This window comes from Leucopleurus acutus, assembly GCF_964270905.1.
Source record: "Leucopleurus acutus genome assembly, chromosome: 2".
Taxonomy (NCBI): Eukaryota; Metazoa; Chordata; class Mammalia; order Artiodactyla; family Delphinidae; genus Leucopleurus; species Leucopleurus acutus.
Genome location: NC_139143.1, coordinates 160629007 through 160646484, shown reverse-complemented (window position 1 = coordinate 160646484; position 17478 = coordinate 160629007). Strand labels below are relative to the sequence as shown.

The 17478-nt window shown below is 40.1% G+C and overlaps 1 protein-coding gene across 9 annotated transcripts in view; it reads left to right on the top strand.

Annotated features, from left to right (window-relative positions):
- Positions 1 to 17478, top strand: part of NFYC (nuclear transcription factor Y subunit gamma) — a 63799-nt gene that overhangs the window by 27365 nt on the left and 18956 nt on the right. For 7 of the 9 annotated variants that reach the window (XM_082860632.1, XM_082860631.1, XM_082860630.1 and 4 more), the window contains 3 exons: positions 6243 to 6355; positions 14093 to 14164; positions 15586 to 15699. In XM_082860632.1, coding sequence (XP_082716758.1) covers positions 6251 to 6355; positions 14093 to 14164; positions 15586 to 15699 — 291 coding nt within the window. In that variant the 5' untranslated portion in view covers positions 6243 to 6250. Of the gene's footprint in view, positions 1 to 6242; positions 6356 to 14092; positions 14165 to 15585; positions 15700 to 17478 lie in introns of those variants that run through there. The other 2 variants (XM_082860636.1, XM_082860633.1) reach the window with 1 other exon arrangement.

Below are 17478 nucleotides of genomic sequence, written 5' to 3'. Positions count from 1 at the left end.
GGGCTTAGTTGCTCCGTGGCATGTGGGATCTTCCTGGTCTAGGGATCAAACCCGTGTCCCCTGCATTGTCAGGTGGATTCTTAACCACTGAGCCACCAGGGAAGTCCGGAGGAATTGTTTCAGAAATTTTAGTTCTCAAATTTAGTTTTCACTTTTCTTTGTAGTTTGGAAGAATATCTAAAATAACAAGCACAAGTTAGCTTAAATCTTACCCCCTTTCTTCTTATTCATTCATATTAATATTCTTTATCTTTCATTCCCCATTTGAAATATAACATCCCAACAGTTTTAGCCAATTCAAATAAAGAAGCCTGGAACTAACGTTAATAAATACCTGAGCAGTACTGGAACATAAAATGCAGGTGATAGTGCTGCTAATTGGGCAAAATAAAAAACATGTCATCTAATGACAGGAAAACATGATCAAAATGCAAGTCAAAAAGGCAAGTGAAGAAGTTAATTTACTTTGAACATAGGGAGATGCTTGATATATGTTAAGTTGGAGACACATAGGAATGATTGGGGACATTCTCAGCCTGAAAGGCTTAAAGGCTGCAAGTTGGATTGGGGTGGTGGTGCATTAAGGTGAAAGATGGTACCAGTGTTTAGATTTGTTTTTCAGTCACAACTGGGCCAAGAGATATTTGCTTGCATTTGACAATGAGAGCATTATTTTTAGGTAAAATTTGACTGCCTGGGATGGGGCAGCTCTAGTGTTTTAATAGGAAGCAGCAATGGGCAAGGATTGGGCTTCATCTTAGGGGAAATTTCTGTGGTCCTTTTTCCTTGAATAGTTGTGATGATAGGGATTTAGGTATTCTCTCCCAACAATATCTATTTGCTTTTAGTTGTTTCACAGAGCTGTGTTGTGGGTTTAGGCATATTATAATGTAAAGGATTTTTGTAGAGAGAGTGAGGTACATGCCAAGAAATAGAGAGTCAAAACCTAAAGGTGCAGAGTTTTAGAAACTAGGGAATATTGTAGTAAAACCTTATGTTTCTTTGTATTTTATGAGGTTGGTCATTTTGATACATCCTCTTCCATGTCTAGCATATTACTAAGGGAGGATTTGGTGAGAATGGTAACTGGCCGAAAGAAAGAGCTTAAAAGACTTCCAAGGGAATCTTAAAGGAGGAGCACTCTGCTTCTGGGATATTTTGAAAACTCCTTAGGTCTCTTTCTTCAAGAATGATAAAGAGTAACCAGATATTAGAATGACAAATTGTCTACCCCTGAGTGATATGATTGAATCATCCCAATTTGATTGAATCATCCCATTTCCTCCATGATTTTCTCCTTATCCTCCTGGCAGTGGCCAAACACAGGTCTCCCCCCTGCCCCTTCTTCTCCTACTTACCTGTTGTCATTAATTTTTGAAACTTTGCTAATCTGTCCTGGTCACCTTTCTGAGAAGATTCTGACTTTCAAAAGGTTTACGCTTGGGAATGGTATGCACCCATGTTTCTAGCCTTGCAGTCTGCCTTGCAACTTCCAGGACGTGTGTGTGTGTGCGTGTGTGTGTGGTGTGTGTGTGTCCCCTTCCTGTCATGCCCTTTTATCTTTTTTAAAAATATATATATATATTTATTTATTTGGCTGAGCCGGGTCTTAGTTGCGGCATGCCGGATCTTTAGTTGCGGCATGCGGAATCTAGTTCCCTGACCAGGGATCAAATCCAGGCCCCCTGCATGGGGAGCACAGTGACTTAACCACTGGACCACCAGGGAAGTCCCATGCCCTTTTATCTTAAATTCACTTCGGCAAGTCATGTGGATTTCTGATTGTAGTCCTACTTATACTTTCAAGGCCCAGAGAGAACCTCGTTTATTTTGAAACTCCTAGGATAGTTTGCAGTCCCATAAATCTTATTTCAGGGCCAGGCTTTCCAAGAGGCCTCTTTTTTCTCAGAAAGGCCATATGCAACAACTCTCTTGCTCCTTCATTCAGAAGTAATTATTTATCAGGCTTTGAGCTAGGTGCTGTGAGGGAATCCAGAGATAAATCATACTCAGGTCCTACCCACAAGCTTATAAATGAGAAGGGGAAATATGGTAAGAAATACATAAATAATGATCATACAAGGTAATGTGGTGAGGGCAGGAAGAAGTACAGATTAAGGGCTCTGAAGGTTTATAGGAAGGAGTGATCACTTGGGGTTATTTAGAGAACACTTGTGGAGAGATGGCCGTTGATTTGAGCATTGCAGAAGTGGCCTTTTCTTGGTGGACTTTGATTCTTCCCATTTTAGTTTTGGAAAGCAAACTGTTTTTAAAACCAGATAAATTAAGAGATAATGGGAGTTGAGATTTCTTATAGCAACAAACATTCAATATTTCATCTGGTCCTTAAGTCTTTATTAAATAGTTAAACAGGCAGTCTTATTCAAGTGTTTATAATCTAATTAATGAACATGAGTAATAAATCTAATATTAATTATGAACTAAATCTGGGAAATTCTATTATGCATTTTTCTAAGCTAATGTGGCTTGGTCTTACTATATATAACTAGCTTTATCTCATGATAGCGATAGCAATTTAACATGGAATAAAAAGGATCCTGGAATATAAATCTCTTTCTTACTTTTAAATACATACCTTTCTTATCACTCTAGAAGATGAACCTGGCATATTTGCCATGGGTTGTAGATGTTGTAAGTAGGCTACTTCTGTAGCAAAATCAATTCAGTTGCAATTTATGTATTAATTATTAAAATAAGTGATAAAATTAACTAAGGTTACTTTATATTTTTTAACTTGTTTGGTGAGCAAAATTTGTTTATGATTAGGTTTTATTATTTTAATGTTAAGTTTTGCCACAGTCAGAAAATATTGAGAACGCCAACTTGTTTTCATAAGATCTGTTGCGTGAGATTTGATCTAATTTTTAAAGCCCCATGTGAAGACTGGATCTGCTTTGGGGAAAGCCTTTTGAATAAAAATACTCACTTTCTAGGAATTTATAGCAACAATTTATGTTCTTCCAAGAGATTTTTAAGATTTATTTATTATTTATTTTTATTTTATTTTTGGCCGTGTCGGGTCTTAGTTGCAGCACGCAGGATCTTTGTTGAAGCATGCGGTATCTTTCGTCTTGGTGCCCGGGCTTCTCTCTAATTGTGGCGTGCGGATTTTGTCTTCTCTAGTTGTGGCACGCAGGCTCCAGGGTGTGTGGGCTCTGCAGTTGTGGCGCGTGAGCTCTGTAGTTTGCTGCATGCAGGCTCTAGTTGAGGTGCGCGAGCTCAGTATTTGTGGCGCACGGGCTTAGTTGCCCTGCAGCATGTGGGATCTTAGTTCCCTGACCAGGGATTGAACCTGCATCCTCTGCATTGTAAGGCGGATTCTTTATCACTGGACCACCAGGGAAGTCCCCCAAGAGATATTAAGATAATTAGCTACAAATCATCTCTGTGCAGAGATGCTAGAAAACATGCTCCAAACCATTTTCTCTTTTTCCTCATGAGAGGATCTTCTGTCCCTGATGAAAGTATAGTACCTTTGTTTTTTTGGAGTCAGGAATTTATGAAAAGAGGTTTCTTAATGGAAAAGGCGTCAAAGTTGTAACTCTAAATCGAAAGCTGAAATGATCCTTTGTTCGTAAATTCAACTTAGTGTAAAGAACAGTGAGAGCTGGATGGATGGATGGAAAAGAATGCCTTACCAGTGAGCCAGTTTCTTAGAAGTATAGCAGGAGGAGCTCATGTTTAAGCTAAATGACTCCTTAGGGTGGGAGTGAGGGAGCTGGGCAGAGCTTGAAGTAGGGCTGTAAGCATCTTTTAGAGGAGGTGGCCTGGGTGGTTCTTAATGCCTTTTTCCCCCCAGTTTTAAACTTCTGTGATGCAGTAAAATGTAAAGGACATTATTACTGACTTGAATTTTTTTTGCCATTATCCATTTATGATTTTCTAATTCAGACAGGTCTCTCAAGTTAAACACTTAACCTTTAATACATTTATCAGTTCCAGATAATTTGTTAACTTCTGTTCTGTAGCCAACCCCCACTCTGACAGTGTGGCTCTGAGCCAGCCAAAGATTCATTCATAATCTATTGACTGCACAGATGTTTGGGAACTGATTGCACCAGCACATCCTTAGTTGGGGCAATTCAAGATTTAAAAGCAGACTGTGCACAGATGGTTTTAAAAATGCTTCTTGAATTGTGTACCTTGGTAATGTTTGTGGGAAGAGATTAGAGGACAATCAAAACTGGTTACCAACTTTCTAAATCTCACGGGCCTTTGCACTCAAACTAAACCTACTCATCATTAGCAAGTTACACAGAGATACACTGGCAATTGTGCATCTTCCTCCTTTGACCATAGCAGTTTTCATGGCAGATTCTGCTAAGATCAGGCATGTACAGGGGTCCCTACAATGAAAGGTTAGATTCTTTTTAAAGTTTTTTTGATAATTATTTTCATTTCTAGAAAGATTTTATTTGCCCCATTTAAAAAGGTTAGAGTCTCACTCTCATCATTGTCATGAGTACCTCGTAAGAATCTATTAATAAAAGTAAATAAATTTCTGTAGATTACCTTGGTCTCTTTGTTCTCAGTACATCTAAGAGAATAGTGTATAGGCCATGTGCATATGGTGATAAGTGAAAATGTCATGGGAGCTGAGTTGAGAGGATCTTACTTGGTTATTTAGGACTCAAGATTTTATCTAGTCATTTCCAACCGTGATTCAACATTCTTCACTTTAATTCCCTCCAGAAACTCCAAGATCATATTGCTTCCTAACACTTAGAGTTCCTGTTGATGTATAGAGCTGCTTGTAGGCCTCCAGCACCAGAAATTGGCTCCAAACCTTTTCCCATTACATCATCAGCCACTAATGTCATTACACCAGAGTGAAATCTGCTTTGAAGATTGTACTCTTGTTTTCCTTTCATTTCTTTCCTCTCATCATTTCCTTTAGAAGAAAAAGGGAAAAAAAAAAATTAGAGAACTCTAGGACAGTTCCAGGCAAACATTTAAGAGTGAATCAAACATCCTCACAGTCTAAACCTAGATTTATCAGCCTTCATTCCATTCTGCTGATGGAGAATGATGTGCCCAGCATGCATCCACGTGAAGCCTGGAAAGTAGCAATTTGGTCATGTGACCCCTGGCTTTGGTGCGTTTCTTTCAGCCCTTCAGAATTAGTTCTTAATGACTTACATAGCTGTCCACCAGCATCCTGTCACTGGCCTGTCAAACCTTTTCAGATAGTTTCCCAGAATAGAAATTCTTAGGACATCGCTAAGTTTCTTGCTCTTTGTGTTCAATTAAACTGTTTCTTGGGTGTAAGTATTTGTCAGATAAGCATTTAAGCCATCTGGAGTTTTGTACTTCCCCCTGTAAATCTTTTAAGACATTACAATGTTATCTATATTTATAGCTGATGTGGAGATCCTTATTCATCTTCCCTCCCCCATCACAAAGCAATTGACTGCAAGTTCTGACTCTCTTTTCTCTGTCCTAAATTTAATTCTTCAATGTTTTTCAACCATCTTTAAAGCTTCCAGTTGGTGGTGTGCTTTGTTTGGCTTTGTGCCTGACAGCATGGTTCAGGTAAGGAAAGAACTGGGAAGTGATTTCAGTTCGGAGACTTTGTGCCGTCCACTCAATTCCTGGCCTAGACTTTAGTGTTTTTGTGTCCTTTGAGGCAGATTAGCTTGAGATTAGAAAGAATAATAATCATCAGTAGCCCCAAAGAAGTGGGACCACAGTGTCTAAACAAAAGAATAAACTTGGCTCTTATTTTTTAAGACTTTGGGTTTACATTTCTGTACAGTATTAATCACTGGGGACCCTTAATGTAAGTGCTGCAGGCTGTGGCATGGAGTGTGAGAAGCCACATAGAACTTGAAAAACATTGGAGAGAATGGCATTGAAAATTATGGACCAGACTAGGACAACCAAGTGCCTTTTTTTCTTTCCCCTCCACAAAATAAGACATTAAAAGTCCTTGATTCACATTAGGATTTGAGTTTGGATTTCTAGCAATTTTAGATTTTCTGCTTGGAGCTCCTTGTTAGTCTCTGCGGTATGAGCTGGATAGAAGGGAAAACTTTCCTCCTTATTTTTGGCTAAGACTTAAGCTGGTGTGAAAAACCCCTTCAGCACAAGTTTGTATACTTTCTCAGGCTGAGAAATTGAATGAATTAGTGAAAACATCCACAAGGAAAGCTATAAATAACCTGGACAGAAGGTCTGACTTTATTATTTCTAATGTATCTCATGTATGTGTTTGTTTTTAGTTGTCAAAATGTCCACAGAAGGAGGATTTGGTGGTGCTAGCAGCAGTGATGCCCAGCAAAGCCTACAGTCCTTCTGGCCTCGTGTCATGGAAGAAATCCGGAATTTAACAGTGGTAAGGAAGAATGAGAAACTTTTAAAGAGTGTAAAAGCTTTGAGATGAATAACCAAAACTTAGACTAAAGTGTTTTTAATCTCAAGCACATTTCTAAAAATATAGTTCATTTCTGGCCTTTGGATAGGAAAATGAAAATGTAATTTACCTTAGGTGAGGTAACTACAAGGGTTGTTTTATATCTTAGTGGCTCTCTTTAGGCATGTGGTTGTATAGTGGATGCTTTGACTTGGAGATACTTTAATGTGAGGCAGATCTTTTAGAGAATGCAGAAAAGCAGAGCTTACTTTCCTCCGGTAGCTGTAGGTCATTTCTTAAGCCTGATTTAGTGGCCCTGCCAAATTTCTAGGACCTGGTGAAAACTATTGGGCAGTTTATTCAACAACAAATCTGTTGTAAGCAGGCACTGTTTCCAGGTGTCAAAAGATACACTTAGATTGGGGTTACTTAACAGCCTTACTGACATTTTGGGCCAGATAATTCTTTGTTTTGAGGGGCTCTTCTGTGCATTGTACGGTGTTTAGCAGCATCTCTGGCCTTTAATCAGTAGATGCCAGCCAGTAGCACTCCCCTTCCAGTTGTGACAACCAAAAATTTTGCTGGACATTGGCAAATGTTCCCTGGGGGCCAAAATCATCCCCTGTTGAGAACCTCTGACATAGAAGAATCAAATAAAACCCTGGCTCTTGAGGGGCTTACAATGTAGTAATTACAACCAGAGTCATTTATTTGATAAGTATTTATTAAACAGTTACTGAGTCAGGCACAGTGATGAATCTGAAGCAATAAAAGTCAGAGTATGGTGTCATATCCTTAATGAAGATTGTTCCATTTGGTGTCATTTCAGCAAATGCTGAAGGAGCTCTCTGTGTTAGATGTGTCATTCCTGCCCTGAAGGTATCAATATTAGCATCCTGGCAGAGCAAACACTGGATTCCTTCTTGATGTAGAACTCATGTTGCAATTTCTTAGAGCTTTGGTCCTTAACCTCTAACATAACGTAGTCAGTTTATTTGTTCACTCGACAAATACTTATGCACCTACTATGGCTATGCTAGTTACTGTGGATCCAGTTGTGAACCAGACAGACGGAATCATTGCACTCACAGAACATGTATTCTGGTGGGAGAGACAGACTATAAACAGGTAATGAAAGAATCAAATAAACAAAATAACTTACTGTGATAAATGCCCACTTGACTTCAGGGGTAGAGAAACTAATTTATATTCTGAATGTACCTGTGGGGCACGTTTGTTTGTATGGGGGATTTTCAGCAGTTGAACTTGGCTTGAGCTTTCTCGGAGTGGCCTGTGTTCACATGTGGATTTCCACTGAAAAATCATTCTTTCTCTTCTGCAGTCTAAAGGTAGTAGTTATCTGTACTATCTTAGATATAAAACAGAAGGAAGGAAAAAAATGAAATTATAAAGTCAAAAGTGGGGTATTTTGTGCATGTTTTGAGGGGATAATCTCATGGTTAAGCTTATCAGGTTTTAGTGCTGGGATCAGCCTGGTGTAAAATTAGTGCCCTCCTGGGGTATGGTGGGACTAGGCCAGTGCAGCAAGTCTGTCCTCCAGCTTGAACGCAGAAAAAATCCAGGATCCGGCGAGCGGTCACATAAACTGTGGAAGTTCAAATTCAGCACCTAGCTTTTCTGTATTTTGTTGGACTTTGATTTTGTTTTTAATTGTAAAATGACACAATGAAATTTACCATCTTAACCATTTAAAAATGTACAGTTCAATAGTGTATTTACATTGTTGTGAAACAGATATCCAGGACTTTTTCATCTTGCAGAACTGAAACTTTATACCCATAAAACAACCACCACCCGCTTTTCCCTCTCCCCAGCCCTTGGTAATCACCATTCTACTTTCTGTTTCTATGAGCACTCTAAGTACCTCACATAAGTGGACCCATACAGTATTTGTCTTTTTGTGCCTGGCTTATTTCACTTAGCATAATGTTTTCAAGGTTCATCCATGTTGTAGCATGTGACAGGATTTCTTTCCTTATTCAGGCTGAATAATATTTCCTGTGTATGTGTACATACCACACTTTGCTTATCCATTCATCTGTCAGTGGGCATTTGGGTTGCTTTCATTTCTTGCCTATAGTGAATAATGCTGCGGTGAACAGGAATGTGGGCTTTGATTTTTATCCTACTTGGTTTAATTTTCAAGTTTGATTGACATCAGAGCAGATCGTGGTGTTGACCAACTTTTTGTTGCTAGACAGCTAGTCCTTCAGAGGTTAAAAATGGATTTGGGACTTCCCTGGTGGCGCAGTGGTTAAGAATCTACCTGCCAATGCAGGGGACATGGGTTCGATCCCTGGTCCGGGAAGATCCCACATGCCGCGGAGCAGCTAAGCCTGTGTGCCACAACTAGAGCCTGCGCTCTAGAGCCTGCAAGCCACAGCTACTGAAGCCCGTGCACTTAGAGCCCATGCTCTGCAACAAGTGAAGCCAACCGCAATGAAAAGCCCATGCACCACAATGAAGAGTAGCTCCTCCACCACTCGCTGCAACTAGAGAAAGCCCGCATTCAGCAATGAAGACCCAATGCAGCCAAAAATAAATAAATAAATAAATAAATTTTTTTAAAAAGTGGGTTACTTTGAGGAATTCACTTGTAGTTCAAGTTTTATGAGTAAGGAGAAAGAAGGTCAAGGAGGAAAGTCTTCTTTAATCATTCTCCTATTGATGGCTAACTAAAAATTTCCTCCTGTGTACCCCTGAGAAAAGACTCCTAGACTGCTACCATCGTATCTCTTACATCAGGTGCTTAGAATGATGTTTGGCATAAAATAGGTGCACGTTAAATATTTGAATGAATCAGATTCCTCCGCTTCAGAGTTAGTGTGAAGCAACATAGTGCCAAGTTTGAGTGAGAATGCAAGCCAATAAAGTCCCTTTGTAAAACTTTTATTTTCCCTCTGCCTGTGGCACACGAAGAAGGCATCTGCTTCTCTGACTGCACTTCTGCCTGTGTAACGTGCCTGACGTTTTAGTGTTTAGTCTGTGCCTTTCCTGAACTGAACAGCACTTACAACCAGACTTCCTCAGATATGTCAGAGCTTCTTAGATTGACATCTCAAAGTATCTACCAGATTTTTTAAAAAATCCATATGTTCAAACCATCCAAACGTAAATAAAACTTATGAGAACATTCATAAGGTGTTGTGGTCTCTCTATGACTGGGACAAAGATGTTCCAAAAACAAGTAATTGAAGTTTGCTAGATGATATAATTCATGATGTATTGGAGACATTGGCCCCAGTCGTTTTGGTCTGTGTTCTGCAAAAGCAATTTGTCTTTCATCTCAGCTTGGCCATCAGGCTCTCCTCATTCTTGAAAGCTCTGCATTGTCCATAAACCCAGATGGTGTTCAGCTGGAATTGAAGTTGGTTAAAAATCATACCAAAATGATCGTACACCAGGATGATTGTGTAAAATACTGTATTCCTGCTTAGCAGAACTCTGGGAACAATAATTAATAGACTTCTTGGCATTGAATTTTACCCTTCTAGACCTCTTCGAAAGGGGGGAAGAAGAAGCTCACTTTTGTCTTTTGGGGGGCAGATGGGGAGGCAGTAATGCTGAATCTTAAAGAAAAATCTAATCCTCCTTTAAGCTCCTTCCGTACATCCCATTTAGCCTTCAGTTAGCTGTAATTTAATGCTTAGGTCACTTTCTTTTAATCGCCAATTATATCTTTTCATTCTTCAATGCCTCCAGATTGGAAGATGACATTTCCACCATTACAATCAAATCAGATAACCATTTAAATAAGAACTTGGAGGTAAAGGTTGGTGGACTGTTAAAAAATAGGTCCTATGCTGTTTGAGCTCTTCCTGTAGAGCAGTGCTTCTCAGAATTTATTGTCTATATGTGAACAACATAAGGGTCATGTTGAAATACAGATTTTGATTTAGGAGGTTTGGATTGGAGCCTGAGATTCTGCATTTCTTTTGAGTTCCCAGATGATGCCATTGCTGGTCTAGGGACCTCACTTGGAGCAACAAGGCTTTAAAGCAGTGGTCCTTAACCCTCACTGTGGATTACAGTCACCAGGGTAGTTTTCAAAAAATGTGATGCCAGGACTCCACTCCCTAGAGTTCCTGATTCACTTAGTCTGGGGTAAAGCGCAGACATCTTGTTTTTCAAAAGCTCCCCCAGGTGATTCTAACATGTTGCCAAGGTTGAGAATCACTGCTTTCGAGAGGATAGAATCTTGACTTTGCCGGAGTGAGAGCCTGACTAGGTAGGCCTGCAGAAGATTTCTCATCATGTTTGAGACTGTGGATGTTCTTTAGTGCAGCCTGAGACCCATTGACTTTTCTTTGGCTTTCAGCTCTCATTGAGTGAATTCAGACTTCTTGAAATTTGGCAATTTCAGTTGGCAGCGTTTTTTTTTTTGTTTTTTTTTTTTGCGGTACGCGGGCCTCTCACTGTTCTGGCCTCTCCTGTTGCGGAGCACAGGCTCTGGACGCGCAGGCTCAGCAGCCATGGCTCACAGGCCTAGCCACTCCGCGGCATGTGGGATCTTCCCGGACCGGGGCACGAACCCGTGTCCCCTGCATCGGCAGGCGGACTCTCAACCACTGCGCCACCAGAGAAGCCCCCTTGGCAGCATTTTTAAGTGTAGTTCTTTGGTTGTGGTCAAGAGCATGAGAATGTTCTGAGAGAATCTGCTCTTCTACGATGCTGATGTCACTTCCAAGAGTAAAATGTGTTAGTTGTTCTTCCACTTGGATTAGCATCGGGAGAAGAAGTTTAATGTTACTCATGTCAGTTGCATGGTTTCCAATGACAAGGGGAGCATTGACTTGAAAGCCAATTTACTGATAGTGAAGGGGCTCCCCTCTCCAATAAGCTTGTTGTAAACCCTTACATGTGACTGGAAAGCTAGGCTGAGATTATAGAAAACTGGGCTATTGTCAGCGATAATGAGCCACACACATACATCTGAAGATCCTTTAAGATCTCAAGGTTTGGGGATCATGAGAAAGTTTCTCACAAAAGAAAAGGTTGGTGGGGCTTAGAGCAGAGCTTTTTGTAAATTTCTGCCTCATTTTACACATCATCAAGGTGGGGATGATATCCTTGACCTTTTCTTGTTTTTTCTTTTAATTATAGTCTCATAGAAATTCTAAAAGTAATATTTTATTCTTTCAAGTTAGGAAAGGAGGTCTTTTTATTAGCTTTGGGCTTTAGTTAAGTAATCTTAGAACAGTCTTGTGGGAATTATATTAAATAACCAAGCCAAATGAGAGCACACTTGCAAGAGACCTAAATCTTGTGGTCATAATCTTGTTCTTTGTGTATCATCCTGGGAGGCCTTCCAAAGGAATTATCATCCCTAGTATTCTCTTTGGCATTTCTGTTTAACATCATCATTTTGTGTGATATGCCACACAAGAACGAAGACCAGTGATTGATTTCTGTAGTTAAATGTTTTTTTAAAAATCCCTTTAGAATCTGGCCCCAATCCAGCATTCCCTTTCCTACTGTTCCCCTCTGTACTAAGGTCATACATCGAAAACTTAAATAGGCCAGGGTTTTTGTCTCTGTGCTTCTGTGCATGCTGTTTCTTCTGTCTGAATAACATACTTTTCCAGCAAGCAGATTTGCAGTATCCCTAGATATAATTGCGATTCAGCCCCTCTGTGGAACATTTGCCAGTTCCTCTCGCTCACTCCAGCGCCCCACACCTCCCATTGCCAGCTGGTCATTTCTTTCTTTTCCGTGTGGGATTTTACACCCCCATTCTAGTATAGGATAGGGGATTGTAATGTTCTCATGTGTTAGTCTCTAACAATTAAACTATTTGTCTATTCAAAGGTAAGAATATATTTGCATCTTCCGCATAGTAGTAGGTATCATACATTTGCTGTTAGTTGAGTTGCTTGAAGTAATAAATGAAAGAGGAGGAGAAAAAATAAGAATAGTATGTGTCCTGCTGTCTCCTTTTGGTGAAACTTTAATAAACCGGACTTCTAAGCCTCTACCACTCCAGGGTTAGGTTTTTAGAGGCTTATGGAAAATGCTGATACCTAATTTGGAAAAGGAAAGGATGAAAAATTAGTGTTGGAAATTTGTAGAGGTGAGTGGTAGCCAAGCAGCTTGTTGGGTTTGGGTGGAGTAATTAGATGTCTTGGGACTTCCCTGGCGGTGCAGTGGTTAGGACTCCATGCTTCCACTGCAGGGGGCATGGGTTCAGTCCCTGGTCGGGGAACTAAGATCCTGCATGCCGCCCGGCATGGCCAAATAAATAAAGTAAGTAAGTAAGTAAGTAAGATGTCTCGGTGTACATTTTATCCTAATAGTTGCTCTTCTGTATTCATAAAATAGAGTCTGGAAAGGCTGGTGATGTTTTTCCAAAATGCCGCACTGCCTTCTTTGATGTATAGTTGAGGTTTTCTGTTGATCTTGGAAAAGAAAGTTCACTAATGCATGTTAATTATACCAAATCTCAAATAAGAGCTCCTTCCTCTGTAATGTGATGATGTAAATTCCCAGGTGAGCATATTGAGTCACATTTCAGACCACTTATAGAATCAATCATTTGACACCTAGTCCCAGTAGGGATTTTGCTGATTTTAGCTAATCTCTGCCTTTGCACCTTTCTCTTCATTGCAGCTCTGAAACCCAAAATTGATTTTTATTTCTAGAATTGCATCCATCATTGGCCATGTGTTTAAATACCAGTAGTATCAAAATAAAATGAAAAAGCGCTTAAACTGCAAGTAATTGAGTAGTGCTAATCGAAAATCCCTTTCCTAAATCCTATCCACAGTAAAGTTAAATGGTTTCTCCCCAGCTTAGTCATGTTTGTTAAGAAAAAATAGCCCTAAATTGTCATTTAGGGCTATTCCTAAATGACAGCTGATATATTCACCCTCACCCTTTTTCCATACTCTTCTACTCCCACCCCCACCCCCAAGCAGGTTTTGGAGACAAGGCCTTTGCTGCTGTAATGGGAAAGGAGCTCCTCCCCAATTTCTGATGTCACATTAGTGCAAAGGTCAGAAATAGGCAGTGCCGGGCTTCCCTGGTGGCGCAGTGGCTGAGAGTCCACCTGCCGATGCAGGGGACACGGGTTCGTGCCCCAGTCCGGGAAGGTCCCACATGCCGCGGAGCGGCTGGGCCCGTGAGCCGTGGCCGCTGAGCCTGCGCGTCCGGAGCCTGTGCTCCGCAACGGGAGAGGACACAACAGTGAGAGGCCCGCGTACCGCAAAAAAAAAACCAAAAAACAAAAAAAGGAAATAGGCAGTGCCACACTGGCTGGTGAGAACAGTCACTATGGCCAGGTGCTGCTGGCACTTGCCCTTGCAGTCCTTGATTAGAAGGAAGAACTGGAGGAAAATCCCTAAGACAAAAGTCTCATTTTAACCTGCATGCAAGCTGGTAAACTTTCTTGGGTGAGGGGAAGACACGTATAATACATCTCTATATCGTGCTGGCAAAGAATCTGGTATTGTTTGGGGCCACTTTTCATGAGGGCACTATTAGAAGCCATCATAAGTTTATCCTGAAACCCTTTGTTTGAAGCTCTGCCTTGGTTAAGAAGGATTTTGCCTCTAGAGCTTGTATTTTGTTCATTTCATTTGTACTTCCTCTCCTGCCATATTTTCTGAAAGGAGGGACTAAACCAATCAGAGTGTTTCATGCTGCCTGTCGTACCCTGTTGATTATTCCTACTATTTATGTACCTGTTGTTACTCATTTCAGAAAGATTTCCGAGTACAGGAACTCCCACTGGCTCGTATTAAGAAGATTATGAAACTGGATGAAGATGTGAAGGTGAATTCACATTCATTTTCATTATTCATATTGAAAGTAAAACGATGGGAAAATTATTGCTCATTTCTCTAGAGCTCAAAGTCTAATTAAACGAAAATGAAAATAATATTGTCTGTTGCTTTTTTATTTGGATTCTCTCTAAAATTGTTATGTGAGCTAAAATTGAACAGTTTTAATTGTTGTATGGTCTTCTCTGAAAATTGGGGATATCCTGTTTTCCAGATGTTGAAAAGATGCTGAGTATTTGCTTTTTGAATCGCCCGATTCTTTCCACTATGTAATGTGAACATGTATCATCACATCAACAGGACAGTGACGTCTTCCTAGCATCTTATTGCAATCTCTAGTTTGTTGATCTGAGCTCTAAGAAATGTTTGATAATGATATTGCACTTGTTCTAACTTTTCAATCTGTAAGTTGTTTCACATGATTTATACTTGTGAGAGGATTTACTTGGGGGTGGCCTTTTCTGTATTCCTAGGAGTGCACATCCTGTTACAGTTCTCACAGGAAAAGAGCAACTGTCTCTCTTTCCACTCAAAATTGATAGTCTCTTGTATTTGTGTGGAAAGCTAACAGTTTACCACAGTTTTCCCTTTTATTAGCTCACTTCTTCCTCATGGTAATCCTGAGAGATTTGATAGGATAAGAATTGTTAGTTTCACCATTCTATAGATATGGAAATAGACACAAAGAGGTTAAAAGTGTCTCACCCAGAGTAGGAGAACCAAGATCCCAATTCTCACCTCCTACTTCCGTAACTCCAGAGCTCTTCCCGTGGCTATATCCTGCATAGAGCACCTCACCAAGGGTTCAGAGCTTTGTCTGACCAAGAGTTTGAACTTTGAATTCAGACTTGGCAAGGCAGCTTGCATTCCTTGAGCGCTTACCGTGCGCCAGGCCTTGTGCTGGGTGCTTTTATATGTATTATCTCATTTGATTCCCACAGCAACCCTGGAAGGTTGTTAGCCTTTTTCTTTTCACTATGTGAACAATGAAGCCCAAAAGGATGGGAAGCCAGAGATTTTCCCTAAATCCGTTGGCTCTCATACTCATTATCTTGCCCCACATTGTCTCCCTTTGGATTAGAACCTAAGTCCTACCACTTACTGGCTCTATGGACATAGGCAAATCACTTCATCTCTCCTAAACCCTAGTTTCTCTGAAAGGCTGTTATGAGAGAAAGAAGGTGCATGGTAGGTGCTAGATAAATATCCTTTTTCCCTCTTCCCTTCTTCTGTCTGCTACCTGCTTTGTCCCTACTCGTGGATTTATTTTACCTTGGAATCTTGTAAGGCTACCACCATCTTGTTTTCTAGCCCTTGCCCCATAGCCCAAGAGTAGGACATGAGGTAAGGGACGAACTGACTGGTTTGAATGACTTGCTGGTGATTGACAGGGAGGGCCTACGTCTGTTACAGATGATCAGTGCAGAAGCCCCTGTGCTGTTTGCCAAGGCGGCCCAGATTTTTATCACTGAGTTGACTCTTCGAGCCTGGATCCACACAGAGGATAACAAGCGCCGGACTCTTCAGGTAATATTGTAGAAAATTAGGCAAGAGCTGCCTTTGCCTTCTTCTGTTGCATGGCTTTGGACCAAAGTTTTTGTTTTTCCTTAGCACTCTGTCAAGCTGATATGTTTAACTGGCATCTTCCTCTACTGCTGGGAGGCAGGCAGACCATATAGCCAAGATAGTCTGTATTTCCCCACCAAGAATCTTAATTTCCAACTCTCCTGTTTTTCACAGCTCAGTGACTGAACTTTGTACTTGGTGAGCTCTCACTATAAACAGAGGCTAAAGTGGTATTTATCTGTTTCCAGATCTAAACAACTTCTGGTTGGAAGCCTTGAGAGACTCCAGAAAAGAACAGTCCCAGGAAGAATAGTCTCACTAACCTCATTAGCCTTTTTGTTCCTTCCCTACTTTCCTGGGAATCCTTTTCTTCTTCTTTCATGTTTCCTTTTTTATTTTAATCCAGCAAATCAGCATTCATGTTGTATGAGGACCCCTTGGTCATTGGCTCTAGAGGCCCTCCGCTCAACATCCAGGCCCTAGTTGTTAGAGGAAAGGTTTCCCAGACATAAGAGGAAGGGTGTGACAGATACAATAGTGACAGTATTTTAACAACAAAGCCAAGGAAGTAAATTATGCTTTCTGTTTCCCTTTATCTCCAAAGTTGAAAATGCATGCTTTTATTCATTTATCTACAGATATTAAATGAATACCCACAATGTGCCAAGCACTGTTCTAGGCCCTGGGGACTAATACACAAAACAGACAAAAATTCCGACCCTTGGGAAGTCTATATTCTAGTGCAGCCAGACACTGAAAACTTATTTTATGCTGTCTTGAAGGAAGTCTGTGAATTTAGAGAGATCCAATTAAAGCTACCTTCAAGATCAATTCAGATTAAAAAATAAAATGGGCAAAGCACTTGAACAGGCCCTTCAAAAAAGAAGATACCCAGATGACCAATAAGCATATGAAAAGGTATACAACATCATTTGTCATCGGGGAAATACAGATTAAAACCACAATGAGATACTGGTTTACACCCACTACAATGGCTAAAATAAAAAAGACTGACAATACCAAGTGTTGACAAGGAAGTGAAGTGACTGAAACATTTATTGCTGGTCAGAATGTAAGGTGCGATCACCTTGGAAAACTATTTGGCACTTTCTAATAAAGTTAAACATGTTCCTTATTCTAAGACCCAGCCATACCACTCCTACGTGTACACCCAAGTGTGGACATTGTTGTATTGGAATGTTCATAACAACCTTGTTTATAATAGCCAAAAACTGGAAACAACTCAAATGTCCATCAAGATGTAAATATATTAACAAATTGATATATTCATAAAATGGATTACTACTCAACAATAAAAGGAGCAAACTGTTTATTCATACAACAACATGGATGAATCTCAATAATATTAAGCAAAAGAAACCAGAGGAAAAAATTACATAGCACGTACACCATATACTATCACCATCTGTGATGATAGAAATCAGAGTTGTTGTTGCCTCAGATTGGTAGGGGAAGGAAGTTGACTGGAAAGGGATAGAAGGAAACTTTGTCTGTTCTTATCTGGGTGATAGCTACCTGGGTGCATATATTTATTCAAATTCATCAAGCTGTGTACTTAAGATTTCTGTATTTTTTTTTTTTACTAAATATGATAATCAGTAAAATACTAGCATTAAAAAAGGCAAAATAAAAATGTTAAAAAGACCTATTTAAGTATATCTGTTTCCAAAATTCTGTAGAACACTTTGGTGTATGTTTGGAGGTGATTTTTTTTTCTCC